Source organism: Neoarius graeffei, chromosome 1 (genome assembly GCF_027579695.1).
Source record: "Neoarius graeffei isolate fNeoGra1 chromosome 1, fNeoGra1.pri, whole genome shotgun sequence".
Taxonomy (NCBI): Eukaryota; Metazoa; Chordata; class Actinopteri; order Siluriformes; family Ariidae; genus Neoarius; species Neoarius graeffei.
This window is the reverse complement of record NC_083569.1, coordinates 75289527-75306783: the sequence shown is the minus strand read 5'-3', so window position 1 is coordinate 75306783 and position 17257 is coordinate 75289527. Positions and strand designations below refer to the sequence as shown.

Here is a 17257-nt window from a genome sequence, read left to right as displayed (position 1 = left end):
TCTTTGAATGACCACTGGAGCACCCACTGATTGGACCAAGCTCCCAATCACCTGCCGGTCCTCTGCCTGGGCCTTGAGCAGAGCCCAGAAGCACTGCCCCTGCTCGATGGACAGCACAATGAGTGCTTGGTGCTGGCACTGGAGGTCGTTGGTGAGTGTCTGGAGGAGCTCTCTGAGTGGTTTGGACTCTCTGGTGGCATTTTGTTCCTCACTCCTGGGTTTCAACACCAGTGTAACATATCTTTATTTTGGGGCAATGAGGAACATGGAGAAAGGTGCTGCAGTTCAAGGTGCACTTTTATTTTCACTTTCACTTTTCAGTGATGACTAACACACACCACACACGTTGGGGGAACACTCCTCTCTCTCTCTCTCATTACTGGCTATTTGAAAGACACACAGAGACACACGTTAATAGACAGCTAGTAATTAGACACAGGTGTAATTTGTCACTTGTTACCTGCTGGTGCAACCTGACTCCTCGCCGTTCACAGCCGACGCTTGACCACACCCTCGCTGCCACAAAACCCAATTACAAATTAGTTGGGAAGCTGTGCAAAACATATAAATTAAAAACAAAATGTGATGATTTGCAAATCATGGAAACCCTATGTTTCATTCATAGAAATACAACATATCAAATGTTGAAACAGAGAAAGTGAATTGTTTTTTTGAAAACTATATGATCATTTTGACTTTAATGCCAGCAACATGTTTCAAAAAAGTTGGGAAAGGAGCAACAAAACACTGGAAAAGTTGTGTAATATTAAAAAAACCCCAAAAACTAATTATGTTAGCAACAGGTCAGTAACATGATTGGGCATAAAAAGAGCATCCCAGAGAGGCCGAGTCTCTCAGAAGTAGAGATGAAAGACTGTGTGAGCAAATTGTGAAACAATTTAAGAATAATGTTCCTCAATGTAAAATTGCAAAGAATTTAGTGATCACATCATCTACTGTACATAATATCATTAAAAGATTCAGATAATCTGGAAAAATCTCTGTACACAAGGAACAAGGCTGAAAGCCAACACTGAATGCCCATGTTCGTCGAGTCCTCAGGCAGCAGTACATTAAAAACAGATACGATTCTGTAGTGGAAATCGTTGCATAGGCTCAGGATCACTTCCGAAAACCACTGTCTGTGACCACAGTTCGTCACTGCATCCACAAATGCACAAAATTTAAAACCATATGTTGTAACCATTATGTGAATTAATAACTTTTTTTGCTGTAACTATATTGGAATGTTAATATTTTTTATGCCTTTTGAATCTGCATCTATGCATCTATTTGTTAAAGTGGTAAAATGACATTCGAGATGGTAGTTTATTCTTATCTTTATGGTAAAGCCATGGCATGCTGATATCACCAGGGAAAACACTGGAGATTAGAACTGGAATTCTGTTTTGGGTAGAAGGCAGATTGAGTGACAAGACATACAATTTTTTGACTACTTTTGATTTACTTCGTATGACCTCATGTTTAATATTCAGTTAATTTTTGTTTCATTTATGCATTATTGGAATTATCAGGTCCTTTTGGTTGATATTGTTCGCATCAATAAATGGAATTTAATTTTTCTAATGAAGGAGTCGGAGGTATGTGTGAAAATGACTTGCTCCTTCATTCGACGGTCTGAACTTAGAAAATGGAAAACTTTGAAAGGCCGATACACCATATATAAACAATATCCAGAAACACCGCAGCCTTCTCTGGGCCTGAGCTCATTTAAGTGAAATGGAAAACTGTCCTGTGGTCTGATGAAACAAAATTTGAAATTTTTTTTTGGAAATCATGGACACTGCTTCCTCTAGGCTAAAGATGGACCATCTGGCTTGTTATCAGTGCACAGTTTAAAAGCCAGTGTGATGATCTGTGATGGTATGGGGTGCATTAGTGCACATGGCATGGGTAGCTTGCACATCTGGGAAGGCACTATTAATGCTGAATGATATATACAGGTTTTGGAGCAACATGCTGCCATCCAGATGACATCTTTTTCAGGGAAGGCCTTGCTTATTTCAACAAGACAATCTCAAACTGCATTCTGCATGTATTACAACTGCATGGCTGTGTAGTAAAATAGTCTGGGTGCTAAACTGGCCTGCCTGCAGTCCAAACCTGTCATCCACTGAAAACATCTGGCGCATTATGAAACGCAAAAAATGACAAAGGTGACCCCAAATTGTTGAGCAACTGAAATTGTATATCTAGCAAGAATGGAAAAATATTTCACTTTCAAAACTACAGCAATTTGGTCTCCTCAGTTCCCAAACATTTACAGAGCATTGTTAAAAGCAGAGGTGATGAAATACAGTGGTAAATATGCCCCTGTCCCAACTTTTTTTAAATGTGTTGCTGGCATCAAATTCAAAATGAGCATATGTTTTTCAAAAAAACAATAAAATTTCTCAAGTTCAATCTTTGATATGCCGTCTTTGTCCTGTTTTCAATGAAATATAGGATTTACATGATTTGCAAACCATCATATTATGTTTTTATTTCCTTTTTACATGGTGTCCCAACATTTTTTAACCGATGTTACATACAAAACAATAAAAAATTGAGAAAGTATCTTTTCTGTTACCAGATCCTGTTCTGGCATCTAGGACCAGTGCATTGCAATGCATTTTTGAGAACTAAGTGTGTGTGTGTGTGTGTGTGTGTGTGTGCACAATGCTGAGTCAGGCTTTAATTATCTAGAGACAGACGAACAGTTTCTTCATCTCTGCTCAAAATACTCAGCACACCCTTCTTTCCACTCTCATCCCCTCTCACATTCCCTCTTTCCTAGTCTCTTAATAATAATAATAATAATAATAATAATAATAATAATAATAATAATAAATGATTCTATTGTGCAAATTTACATATCAATATGATCAAATGTGAATTACAAGATTAAAATCAACATAAAATATGACAAAGATACAAAATAGCTCGTGGTAATGTCCTATGGTAAAATGCCCTATGATTGTTATAAAAACTATAAATATTAAAATATCCTATTGTGAAATATCCAACAATAACCATGATAACCGTCCTATGTTCAAATAAAGATATTCAAGATAAAGGTACGTAATGAAAAAACCTAACATACTAAATATATCAAATTTAAATTCACTAATAATAATAATGATGATGATGATTTTATAGAACAGGATAAGCAGCTACAGATAATGGATGGATGGATGGATGGATGGATGGATGGATGGATGGATGATTTTATAGCTTCCATTCAATAGCTTCATAAGAGCTAATAAAAAGCCAATCTAAAAAAAATATATGTTTTCAGTAAACTCTTGAATCTATTAAAACAAGATTCATTTCGAACTTCTAAAGGTAATCTGTTCCATACACAAGGTGCTGCCACAGAAAAAGTGCAGTCACCCAGGGTTTTCTTAGTTTTGACAGCAGATGGTTGAAGTAGTATGCCATTATTCGATCTTAAACTATACTGTGAGCAATCCTTAATCTTAATCATATTGCATATATACTCAGGGGAAAGCCCATGTATTGCTTTAAGAATAATCATAACTAGTTTAAATTCAATTCTAAATTTCACTGGCAGCCAGTGCAAAGAGAACAAAACAGGTGTTATGTGTGAACAAGAACGTCAATGACGGCGTAGCTCACTCCAGCTCCGTCTAGTCCAGAAGGAACAATCTAAAGTGGGCCACCTTGTGCAATAAATGTTGCAAGCTATATACAAGCTATATACACCCTAGGAATACCGGCCTATTTGCCAGAAAGAATCCAAAATGGCAAGGAATTGACTGAGAAGAAGCTATTTTTGTTGAACTGCCCATTAAGGTTTAATTAGTCCATAACTTCATTAATGATTGTAAGTAAGCAAATCTGGGTAGAAGTTATATGCATCGCAGGCAGACCTACCTTCCTGCCACAAAGAATGAAAATTGGTGAAAAGTTGAGAGAGAAAAAGCGATTTTCATGAAATATGGCCGACAACGGATGGACACCGGACGACAGACAACAGACAAGACATGAAGGCATAAGCTCATCGCCTGTTGGCCAGATGAGCAAGAATGAGGAACATTACAGATCAGTCTGGCAGCAGAGTGCTGCAGTCTTTGCAATTTAGCAATATGTATAGAAGGCAGGCCATATAAAATACTATTGCAGTAGTCAATGTGGCCTATTATTAAAGCTTGAACTCATGTTTGTGCTGCATCATTAATTAGATATTTCCTGATTCTTCTAATGTTCAGAAGACGATAGTAGGCAGCTTGAAAAGTCTTGTTGATACCTGTAGATTGAGATTCAGGTCCATCCATATCCCAAGGTTCTTTACTACTGGAACAGGAGACACATCAGCATCATCAACTGCAAGACAGTCAGCATCCACCTTGGATAATTGATGACATGCCAGTTACCATAAATTCCGTTTTGTCATCATTCAACTTCAATTTATCAGTCAGCATCCATGATCTTCTGTCTTGCACATAGCGTTCCATGGCAGTAATCACATCACGGGAGCTTGAAGCACAATCAGGCTTGAATGACAAATAAAGTTGTGTATCATCTGTGTGAGCATGGACATGAGGGAGATGTTTTCTAACCACTTCAAACAACTTGCTTGCATACAGGGTAAAGAGCAATGGGCCTAAGCATGAGCCCTGGGTTACACGATAATACAATGTAAATGCATCAGAATAGCAACCGTCCAGGAGTACACACTGAATACAGTTTACAAGATCAGAAGAAAACCATTCTTTCTCTCTTTTTTATTCTCATTCCCTTTCTTATTCCATCTCTCATTTACTCTTTCCCCTCTCTGATTTCCTGTGTGCCTCTCTCATTCCATCTTTGCCTCTCTCATTCCCTCACTCATTCCCTCTTTCCCTGTCTCATTTGCTCTGTGTGTTTCTCATTGCCTCATTTCCTCTCTCATTCCCTCTGTCTTTCTCTCTCATTCCCTCTTTCCTTTTATCATTCCCTGTCTCATTCAAGTCATGTGGATCTATCAGTTTTTACTGCACCTTGGTTTTGGTCTAATTCATCTGAAGGACATCAAAACTACTTCTGTTACTGGCAAGCAGAATCAGTTTGGATGATTTCTCAACACATGTTTTTTTGAGGAAAATGATAACATGTTAGTGATTTGCCTCCTGGCTGTGCTGTCCTTATCCAAGTTCAGGAGGACCAATGTTTCAACAACAGTAATTATGCCAAATTGATGATGATGTTTTGTTTCACTCTTCACAGGGTTTCTCAGTACTGGAGATCAGTCTGCTAAAGGGAACTATGGGCTGCTGGACCAGATCCAGGCTCTGCGTTGGTTGAATGAAAATATTGGCCATTTTGGAGGTGATCCAGAACGCATCACCATCTTTGGCTCAGGAGCTGGAGCCACTTGTATCAACCTGCTAATCCTCTCCCACCACTCTGAGGGTAAGAGTGGGGGAGGGGGGAGGGGTGTTTGTGGACATACATCATTTGCTAATAGTTATCCAAATGTTACTATAAATTTGGGTATAGAACTGATGAATTTTCCAACAAATATTATGAGTTCAAATCATATCCACCCTTTAACTATTCATGTTAAGGGATTATTAAACTATTTTTAATATGTTGCAAAGGATATCTGTTAGGTTTTTGCTGGGATTCGAACCTGGTTCGCTGGTGTGATAATCTAGCAAACCCCCACTAGGCCACCAGGGGGATGACTTAAGTGCAGAGGCGTGAGGGGAAAGTAGAGTATCAAAAACAGTTTATTTACACTATATACAATCCAAAGGAAAAAACAAAAGGATAATCCAAAGCTCAGATGATGTACAAAAAATAAAAATATCCAAAGGGTCAAAGTCCAAAATCCAACTAAGAAAAGAAGAGGCAAAAACTCAAACGCTCAGAAGATCAAAAAGGTCAAAACAGAATCCACAAAGTCCAAAAGAAAGAAGCAAAAACCAAGAATACAAAGACACAGGCGAGGTACATGGGACAGAGGGAACTAGCACTAACAGCACAGCATAAAGACTCCATGACTAGGGGACAAACAGAGGAGTATTTATACACAAAATAAACTGAACACAGGTGACACTAATGAAGACAAAACAGGCAATAAAGACAAACACAAAACACAGGAACAGTGGTGGCCTCTAGAGGCCAAAACAAGCATGACAAGGAAAGGAAATAACAGCGGCCTCTAGAGGCCAAAACAGTCCCAGTCCTAACAGGACTCCCCCCCCCCCCAGGAGCATCTCCTGACGTTCCCAGGGCAATCCGGATGGGCTGAATGGAAGTCCCGACAAAGTTCCTTATCAAGTATGTCCCGAGCTGGGACCCAGCAGCGCTCCTCAGGGCCATAGCCCTCCCAGTCCACTAAATATTGGAGCCCACCGCGGACCCGGCGGGAGTCAAGCAGGTGATGCACAGTGAACACAGTCTGACCCTGGAAGATGCGGGGGGGCGGGGGATTCCTAGGGGCAGGGTCATACGTGGACGACAATACGGGCCGCAACAGGGAAACATGGAATGTGGGGTTGATTCTTAGCATTCGTGGTAACTGGAGCCGGTAGGAGACAGGGTTCACCCTGCGCACAACTTTGAAGGGGCCAGTGTAGCGAGGAGCAAGCTTGCGGTTCTCCACCCATAGCAGAAGGTCCTTGGCGGACAGCCAAACCTGCTGCCCAGGGCGGAAAACGTGGGCAGGCCTTCTATGGCGGTTGGCCTGAGTCTGGTTGGTTCTGGAGGTCTGGATGAGGGTCCTCCTGACCTTGCTCCAGGTCTTGCGACACCGTCTCACGTACTGATTGACCGAGGGCACCCCAGCGTCCTCCTCCTGGTCCGGGAACAGGGGTGGCTGGAACCCGAATTGGCACTGGAACAGCGACAGCTTGGTGGCCGATGACTGCAGGGTGTTGTGGGCGTACTCTGCCCATGGCAGCCAGGTGCTCCACGATGTCGGGTTATCCATAGCCAGGCCTTGCAGGGTGGTTTCCAGGTCCTGGTTGAGCCTCTCCGTCTGGCCATTGGACTGGGGGCGGAACCCAGAGGAGAGGCTGGCAGTGGCTCTGATGAGCTTGCAAAACCCGTGCCACACTCGGGAGGAGAACTGGGGCCCCCAGTCTGAGACGATGTCCTGTTGGAGACCAAAGACTCGGAAGACATGATTAAATATTAATTTAGCTGTTTCCAGAGCAGAAGGGAGTTTGCACAGTGGTATGAAGTGGCAGGCCTTCGAGAATCTGTCGACTATAACCAAAATGACAGTGTTACCTTGAGAGTCTGGCAGGCCTGTAATGAAGTCGACCGCCACATGGGACCAGGGATGCCGGGGAATAGGCAGAGGATGCAGGAGACCCTGGGGACACTGTCGTGGGTTCTTGGTTCTGGTGCAGATCTCACAGGACAGGACGAATGACCTCACTTCCTTTTCCATGTTAGGCCACCAGAAGCATCTCTTCAAGAAGTCCAGGGTCCTCCGAGCTCCCGGGTGGGCGGTAAGAGGGGAAGAGTGACCCCACTGGAGAACCTTGGCCCGGGCTTAACGAGGGACGTACAGGAGGCCCGGTGGCCCCATCCCAGGACCAGGCTCCTGGCATTGAGCTTGTCGAACGGTCTCCTCAATACCCCAGCGGACAGGGGCCACAATCCGGGATACAGGGATAATAGGCCCAACCTCACGCTCCCTGTTGTTGGGCGAGAACAGCCTGGAGAGCGCGTCCGGTTTGGTGTTCTTAGAGCCTGGGCGGTATGATAGGGTGAAATTAAACCGGCTGAAAAACAAGGCCCACCTAGCCTGTCGTGGGTTCAGCCTCTTGGCTTGTTGGAGGTACTCCAGGTTCTTGTGGTCTCTTCCAAACCAGGAATGGATGTTGCGCTCCTTCCAGCCACTGCCTCCACTCCTCAAGGGCCAGTTTCACCGCAAGCAGTTCTCGATCCCCCACATCGTACCGGGACTCCGCAGGGCTCAGGCGGTGGGAGAAGTATGCGCAGGGGTGCAACTTTCCTTCCGAACATTGAGAGAGCACCGCACCGACACCACTGTCCGAGGCGTCCACCTCCACGATGAATGGTTGGGAGGTGTCTGGGAGGACCAGAATGGGTGCCGTGCAGAAGCGGTGCTTGAGGTCTTTAAACGCCTTTTCCTCCTGAGGAGACCAGACATAAGATCCACCAGTCCCTTTGGTGAGATCTGACATGGGTGCTGCTACGGAACTGAAGTTCCTGACGAACTTGTGGTAAAAGTTAGCAAATCCTAAGAACCGCTGCACCTCCTTGACGGACTTGGGAGTGGACCAGTCCTGGATGGCCAGGGTCTTGGCTGGGTCCATTTAGAGTTGTCCCGTCCATACAATAAATCCCAGGAAGGAGACCTCGGGGACATGAAACTCGCATTTCTGGGCCTTCGCAAACAGATTGTTCCATAGCAGCCTCTGGAGAACCTGGCGGACATGGTGGCGGTGCTCCTGCAAGGTCTTGGAAAATACCAAGATGTCGTCGAGGTAGACAAAGACGTACTGGTTAATCATGTCCCTCAAGACGTCGTTGATTAGGGCCTGAAAAACAGCTGGTGCATTGGTGAGTCCAAAGGGCATCACCTGGTACTCGTAGTGCCCTGACGGATTGTTAAAGGCAGTCTTCCACTCGTCTCCCTGTCGGATACGGATGAGGTGGTATGCGTTCCATAGGTCCAACTTGGTGGACGGTGGCGCCTTGGAGCAGGTCAAATGCTGTGGACATCAGCGGAAGGGGATAGCGGTTGCGCACAGTGATCTTGTTCAGGCCCCTGTAGTCAATACATGGTCGGAGCCCCCCATCCTTTTTGCCGACAAAGAAGAAGACGGCACCAGCAGGTGAGGTGGAGGATCGAATGAACCCAGAGACCAGGGCGTCCTTGAGGTATTCCTCCATGGCCTTGCGTTCTGGCTGAGAGAGGGAGAACAGTCTGCCCCGAGGAGGGGTAGTCCCAGGGAGCAAGTCGATGGCACAGTCGTAGGCCTGGTGCGGAGGAAGAACGGCGGCCCTGCTTTTGCTAAATACCTCCTTCAAATCCCAGTACTCTGTGGGAACTTGAGATAGCTCGGTGAGATCAGGGGGCTCGGCAGGAGACACAGGAGAGCTAGAGAGCAGACAAGAGGCATGGCACGCAGGGCCCCATTCCACAACCTGGCTTGTTACCCAGTCTATGCAAGGGTTGTGGCGGGTAAGCCAAGGAAGGCCTAGAATCACTGGGAACTCTGGTGAATGAATAAGATGCAGGGATATCTCTTCCTTCTGACCTTGAGACTGGAGAAAGACTGAAGAAGTAACTTGGGTGACTCTTCCATCACCTAACACTTGGCCATCGAGGGCAGACACAGACAGCGGGATTTCAAGAGGAGCAGTAGGAACATTGATACTTTGGGCGAAGTGAACATCCATAAAGTTTCCAGCCGCCCCGGAGTCTAACAAGGCTTGACAAGAGTGGACGGACTCACCCCAGGAGATGGAGACCGGGATGTAGACTCCTTGGCCAGGGAGTTCGGGAGAGAGGGTAGGCCCCGTTACAACCCTCCCTCGGCTGGACGGGGCGGTCCTTTTCCCGAGAGCTCGGGACATGATGCTCGGAAATGGCCAGGCTTGCCACAGTAGATGCAACACTTGTCCCTCCTTCTGTGCTCCCTCTCAGCTGCGGCGAGACGAGTACGGCCAACTTGCATGGGCTCTGGACAGTCACTGGAGGAGGTAGACGGGCTCCATGTTGAGGCAGTGGGGCCGGGGAGACTCAGGACTTGGCGGTGTTCTCTAATCCTGTTGTCAAGACGAATAGCATGTGAGATCAGGGTTTTGAGGTCACTTGGGCATCCGATAGAGGCCAGGTCGTCTTTGATGGGGTCAGACAAACCATGGTGAAAGGCTGAAACCAGGGCAGCCTCGTTCCATCTGCTGACTGCTGCGAGCAATATGGCGTAGTCTGCGACACTTCCTCCTTGCCAGATGGACATGAGCTTTCTGGCTGCGTCTGTACTGATGTCCGCCTGGTCGAAGACCCGAAGCATCTCTTCAGTAAACAGTTCAAAATCAGAGCACTCGGGTCCCCGTCTCTGCCAGATAGCTGTAGCCCAAGCTCATGCCTTACCAGCTAACAAGGTTATCACAAAGGTGATCTTGCGGCAATTCGTAGTGTAGGTGGTAGGCTGGAGCTCAAAGGTGAGTTGGCACTGGATAAGGAACTCCCGGCACTCACCGTCATACCTCTGTGGTGCAGGAAGGCTGGGTTCGCGAGGTGAAGGAGACAGTGTGGCAGGAGGCACTGGAGCGGGAGCCGGATCAGGGAGCAGGATATGCGGGCAGAGGAGTCAGCTGTGCCAGGGTTTTCCCAATTTGCTGAAGCAGTACCTCACGTTGGCTTGTGAGTGTTCGTCCATGGTAGCTCCGAAGTGTGTTAAAGAAGCCATAATTCCCTGAAGGTTAGCCGGGTAGACCATTGAAGATGCCTCTGCTGAGTCGGTCATGACGGAGTCTTTCTGTTAGGGTTTTGCTGGGATTCGAACCTGGTTCGCTGGTGTGATAATCCAGCAAACTCCCACTAGGCCACCAGGATGACTCAAGTGCAGAGGTGTGAGGCGAAAGTAGGGTATCAAAAACAGTTTATTTACACTATATATAATCCAAAGGAAAAAACAAAAGGATAATCCAAAGCTCAGAAGATGTACAAAAAATAAAAATATCCAAAGGGTCAAAGTCCAAAATCCAACTAAGAAAAGAAGAGGCAAAAACTCAAATGCTCAGAAGATCAAAAAGGTCAAAACAGAATCCACAAAGTCCAAAAGAAAGAAGCAAAAACCAAGAATACAAAGACACAGGCAAGATACATGGGACCGAGGGAACTAGCACTAACAGCATAGCATAAAGACTCCGTGACTAGGGGGACAAACAGAGGAGTATTTATACACAAAATAAATTGAACACAGGTGACACTAATGAAGACAAAACAGGCAATAAAGACAAACACAAAACACAGGAACAGTGGCGGCCTCTAGAGGCCAAAACAAACATGACAAGAAAAGGAAATAACAGCGGCCTCTAGAGGCCAAAACAGTCCCAGTCCTAACAATATCCTCAGTAACAATGTAGTATTCTGCCTATATTATGCAGTCTTGTGTGTGTGTGTGTGTGTGTGTGTGTGTGTGTGTGTGTGTGTGTTATTGGCTGTATGTTTGCTTCAGGATTCATTACATTACGTTACATTACATTACATTACAGGCATTTAGCAGACACCCTTATCCAGAGCGATGTGCAACATACCTAGAGCAGCCTGGGGAGCAGGTGGGGGTTCGCTGCCTTGCTCAAGGGCATTTTAGCTGTTTCTGCTGGAACTGTTAGGCCTGTGTGCTGTCAGTGGGAGTGTTTTGTAAAAGAAATTGTGTGGAAAGGAAGAAAAAATATTAAACAGGATAATTGTGAACGTTATTTGTTTTCAATAGCAATGGCAAGTTTCGACCTCAAAGCAACTAAAGAGTAAAACTTAAACTTACCTTACACATGCACAATTGTGTGTCAAGTATAATGCTGAGTAAAGATGGTGAGATGCTTCAAAAAGTTTTCCAAATGAATGAGAGACGAATCTGAGAGTATAAACACAAGTATGTGTTCTGTTCATTAAGTGTATGGAATTTTACAAGCTCTCTTTCAGTGTTGTTAGAAGTGACAATTTCATGAATCTTTTTTTAAACAATGTAAACTATTAGTAAATCTGGGCCTGATACTGTTTTTCATATGTCCTTGTGTGTGTATCTGTGTTACCCCTTCAATTATCTAACAGCTTTGTTTTTTCCCTGCTTGTCACTGCTGTGCATGTGTCTCCATGCTATCACACTCTTCTTCATTGTCAAAAAAGTGTCCATCTTCATCCCTAACATCCTCATCCTCACTGTCATCCTCACCACACCCTGACCTGTCAGTCACAGGAGGTAAGTCTTGACAAGAGTTGTCCATAGAGATGTCAATCATGTCAGCTCAGCTTTGTTCAGTTACTTGTGTTAAACCCATAAGGAAGATACTCAGCTGTAATATAATTTCAAGATAAGCATGTGGAGACCCAGTGAGAGTGCAGTCTTTTACACATGCACAACAATTTCATTAATAAAAAAAATCTTCAAACTTTGGGTTACTGATTTGAGTAAGAGTTTGTATTGAATTGTGCATCCTCCGATGACTGCAAATAGGCTGCCAAAAGAATTGTTTTTGATCTTTTTCAGCACTGAATAATGTTTCTTACAGTAAGCTACTCCAGTCTTACAAAGATAAGAGCCAGCCTGTAAAGTTGTAGAGCAGGTCAATGGAGAATAAGGTTAGCAAAGTACATTTCAGCACTTATTTACTTCATTTAATGCTTAAAATCATGATTTAAACAAACAAACAAACAAAAAGCATATGGTCCCAGTCAAACACCTGGACATGCCTTGTATTTAATGTTAGCTGCTAATTGTTTTCTAAAGAAACAGACCAAGCAGTACACCATCAAGCACAATCAGGTGTATACAGTTCCTACTTGATATTTCCAATATCCACAAATTTGTTCAACAAACGTCTGAATTTGAAATACTGCTTGAACAATAGTGCAGAATCACAAAGAAAATGCATGAAGTTCTGTGATTATTCCACATATTGTGTAAGAGTTACAAGCTATATTATCATGTCACAAAGTGAATATTTGACTCAACAAAGCATTTTTAATAGTTTAAGTTTATTCCCCAGGTTAAGAGTCTAAAACTACTCATTTTTACACCAGTTCTGATTATTTAGACAGTAGGGTCGAGTGTAAGGCAAAGTTACAGCTTTATATTTGTGTGCTTGTTTCAGTAAGTTAACGTTTCTAAAGTAACAGGGACTTGTATGGTGAATACCCCACATAATTTAAGCCTAAAAGTTATTATTGAAGAAGAAGAAGAAGAAGAAGAAGAAGAAGAGAAGAAGAATCATATAACTGTTGATAAGGCTTTTTTTGTTTATTACCTTGTTTTGATTGTTAGCACTTCACTGATTAACATATGACTAAAATAAAGTACAAACACAATTCTATGTAAATCATTGGTTTTATCCTTGATTCCCTTGACTCTCAGTATTCAGACAGATTTTCCCAGAACCTGTAGTTGATTGGCTTATGCTGACTTATATACTGAAGCCACTAAAATGCCATGTATACCTTAGAAGGCGAGAAACAATCCATGAAGCTAACCTGTTCTACATACGGCCCATTTCCCATATTGTTACCTTTACCAACTTTGTTGGAGGAGCTTATGTTTTCACGTCCATTGGTTTGTTTGTTTGTTTTCCTGTCTGTCTGTTCCCAACATAACTCAAAAAAGTGGTGACTCAATTTTGAAGACATTATGAGGAAAGGTAGGCCATGTGCCAAGGAACAATTGATTAGATTGTGATGCAGATCCGAATATGTGGCTTGGCATACCACATATTCGATAGAGGAGAGTATGCACTCTACCGAGTCCCTTGCTAGTTTTTGTATTGTTTTCTTCAAGTCTCCTTATGACGTTTGTGCGGCTTTATGTCTAAAGACTGTCCCTTTAATTTTACATGAGCATTTTTCAATCTCTTTTCGTCCAACAGAAATAACAGACTGTTTTGTTCCTGTGTCTTTAAGACTGCTATACGTAAATGACCTTGTTAACTCATAATCATGGACACATTTAAATAATAAACAATTTTCTTGAAATGAGGATACTCATTAATTCTGCTGTTATTGACTCGATGACTAGGTATAGAATTAGCAAATAGATGAGTAAGGTGGAAGCTAACGAGTGTTAAGACATTGAAAGCTGCCTCAAATCAGTGTTCATGCTAAATACTCATGAATAGAGAATTAGAAATGGATTGAAATAATACTAATGAGAGATTGTGGGTCTGCTGTTCTTCAGCAGTTTTATTTTCTCATTCTCATCTCATTATCTCTAGCCGCTTTATCCTTCTACAGGGTCGCAGGCAAGCTGGAGCCTATCCCAGCTGACTACGGGCGAAAGGCGGGGTACACCCTGGACAAGTCGCCAGGTCATCACAGGGCTGACACATAGACACAGACAACCATTCACACTCACATTCACACCTATGGTCAATTTAGAGTCACCAGTCAACCTAACCTGCATGTCTTTGGACTGTAGGGGAAACCGGAGCACCCGGAGGAAACCCACACGGACACGGGGAGAACATGCAAACTCCACACAGAAAGGCCCTCGCCGGCCCCGGGGCTCGAACCCAGGACCTTCTTGCTGTGAGGCGACAGCGCTAACCACTACACCACCGTGCCGCCCGGTTTATTTTCTTTATAAATTTATTTATTTATTTATTTATTGCATAGCCTGCCCTTGTTTACTGCCTAAAATGTGCTGAATGTGCTGTGTTTTTTGATGGACTGACTGAAGTGCTCAAGGATATTAAAAAAGAAAAAACACTACTCTGGAGTGTTTGATTCTTGTGGACGCATACTTACATACAGATTTGTTTCCTGACAGACAGGAACAGCAGAATGTTTAACTACTAGTTGCAGCATCACTCTAATAACTCTGCTACAGACTTTAATGTCTGGCTTACATGCTGTAAAACTGTAACCTGATAGAGGAAGTGGTGAAGAAATAACAGTATTTCCTCATGGACTGCATCAAATAAGCTACAATTCTTTTTATGAGAATATTCAAGGAGAAAATTTGAGCTGCAGCAGTGTACTGGTACCAGAAAATTGACAACACAACACTATATATTGTTTTTATAGCTGGTAGGAAATCCTTGGGGATAACATATCATGACTTTGTCTTTTTCACTCACTGTATCTTTCGCCACATAGTCATTACTATTTACAGCATCATTCAGAGTAAAACGGACAGTAGCCACACAAACTCTGGATGGATTTGCTCTGTGTGCAATGCTATAACAATCTTAGCATGTCACATTTAAGACAATTATTATTCATAAAGGAACATTTAGCTTAGCTCATATTAAAATGTTGCAGTGTTTCACCTTGGGAACCTGCAATCTAATGCTGTGTGTGGTGTCCTGCAGGCCTCTTCCAGAGGGCTATTGCCCAGAGCGGATCAGCCATCTCCAGCTGGTCCATCAACTATCAGCCTCTGAAGTACACCAAGATCCTAGCACGTAAGGTTGGCTGCTCATACAGTGAGACGGCTGATCTGGTGGACTGCCTGAGGAGAAAAAGCTTCAGGGAGCTAGTGGATCAGGATATACAACCCGCACGCTATCATGTTGCCTTTGGCCCTGTGGTGGATGGAGACGTGGTGCCCGATGACCCAGAGATTCTCATGCAGCAGGTTAATACCATGAGAGTTCAGCTTCAGAGTGAGCATGCCTCTCTCCTGAGGCAGTGTACTTTTAGTTTCTATGTGCTTTATAAGGGCACAGGGAGCACAAAAATACATAATTCAGCAGTTCCCAAGTTCTGGTTCTCATCTGATGAGTTAAATCAAGGAAAACATGAAGCTGTGCCAACCTGAGGGCCACCTGGACTGCAGACTGTGCACTGCATCTATTTTTAACAGAGAACTCAGTCAACTGTTGCATTTTCGAAGAGAATATTAAATTTTGATTGGATATAGAATCAACAAACACTCAAAGAACTGGAAAAAATTACTTACCTTTTAAGTCTCAAAAACAATCATAGTATTTTCCATTACATAGCTGTTCCATTACTTGATACCCCTAAATCTTATAGAAAATCGTCCTCTGCTGGTTAGAAATTTAGGAGGATGAAAATCTGCAGACTGCTGAGTTAAATAAGAATGAACTTCAGCATTGCTCTGAAACTGCCCAGGAACATTCCCTTTGCCCAAATGAATCTCATAAATAAAAACACATACCCTATTTGGAAAATATTAATATCATAAATCATAAGAACCTGCAGTTTTTTAAATAAGGGATTAGATCGGGTTCCAATGCTCATAAAACATTTCTGGAGGGCCAGAATTTTGTGAAGGGTAGTAGGAAAACTACTGGCCCAAACTATATGACAATAAGAAAGATAAGGATAAATTAAACTGTAATAAAGAGTAAGGAGACAGTTTATAGCAACAAGATGATGAACCCTCCTTATTGTACCAATTATTTTATTCACTTTCTTACTAACCCAGTCTGTTTGTTCTCTCCAATTCAAACTTTCATCAATAATAATTCCCAAGAATCTTGTAGATGACACTTGAGGCATCTCAGTAGACTGAGTAGTATGATTTTAGATAAATCTTTGGGATACATCTTTTTACCAATGAAAACGATGAAATTAGATTTTTTAACATTCAAAGATAATTTGTTTAATTTAAACCATGTAACATAGGCAGTTAGACCAACATTAGCATCTTTTATCAAAGAGATGAAATTTGAATGAGAAAGAAATAGGTTTGTATCATCTGCAAACATAATTTGGGAAAGAACATTTGAAACATTTGAGAAATCAGTAATATAGATAGGAAATAATAATGGTCCAAGAATGGATCCCTGTGGAACCCCACAGCGTTGTCTGGCTTTGTTTGAATCACAGCCTTTGACACAAACAATTACTAACTTATTGTTATAATATAATTACTTACCTGTTTGTATGTAAGATCATGAAAGCCATATTTATCCAATTTTTCCAATAAAATAGGATGGTTTATTGTATCAAAAGCTTTGGACAGGTCTATAAAGATACTACAAGGAAATTCATGATTGTTAAGTGCAGAGGAAACTTTGTCAATCAGGTAGAGTAGCACCATATAAATGGAATGATTTTTCCAAAAACCATATTGATGTTTGTAAAGAATTGGATTAGAATCCAAATGGGAAAGAATCATAAATAATATTTTTGGAAAACACAGCAAAATAGATATGGGTACACAGTATAAGCAATTTGAAAATTACCATGAAGCCCAACTGTGCCATATAAAAAAGTTTTTAATGGCTCTTGTGAGTGTTAGTGCTATTACTGTTGACAGGAAAAGCCATACCAAGTGTTCACTGTGGGGGTGCACGTACTTTTAAAACCACACTTATTTTAATTGCATTACTTTTTTAAACAAATCTTCTGTTAAAGCTTAAAATCAAACTTCTTTATTTTCACATATGATATAAAATAATTACTTCTGTACAGTTTTGCATAACATTTGGTTAAATAATAATACTGAGGTTTGCTGATTTTCTACCAAGAGATATCTTTTCACACTCTCTTTGATAGACTTAACAAAGAGAGCTATGAAAACAGTTTTTATGAGTAATTTTGTTGGACTTATCAATTACTGGAGAACCAGAATTT

General features: G+C 42.5%; 1 protein-coding gene across 6 annotated transcripts in view; it reads left to right on the top strand.

Annotated features, from left to right (window-relative positions):
• nlgn2a (neuroligin 2a) overlaps positions 1-17257 on the top strand; it is a 302180-nt gene that overhangs the window by 276903 nt on the left and 8020 nt on the right. For all 6 annotated transcript variants that reach the window (XM_060926606.1, XM_060926809.1, XM_060926868.1 and 3 more), the window contains 2 exons: positions 5230-5415; positions 15022-15287. In XM_060926606.1, coding sequence (XP_060782589.1) covers positions 5230-5415; positions 15022-15287 — 452 coding nt within the window. The remainder of the gene's footprint in view (positions 1-5229; positions 5416-15021; positions 15288-17257) is intronic.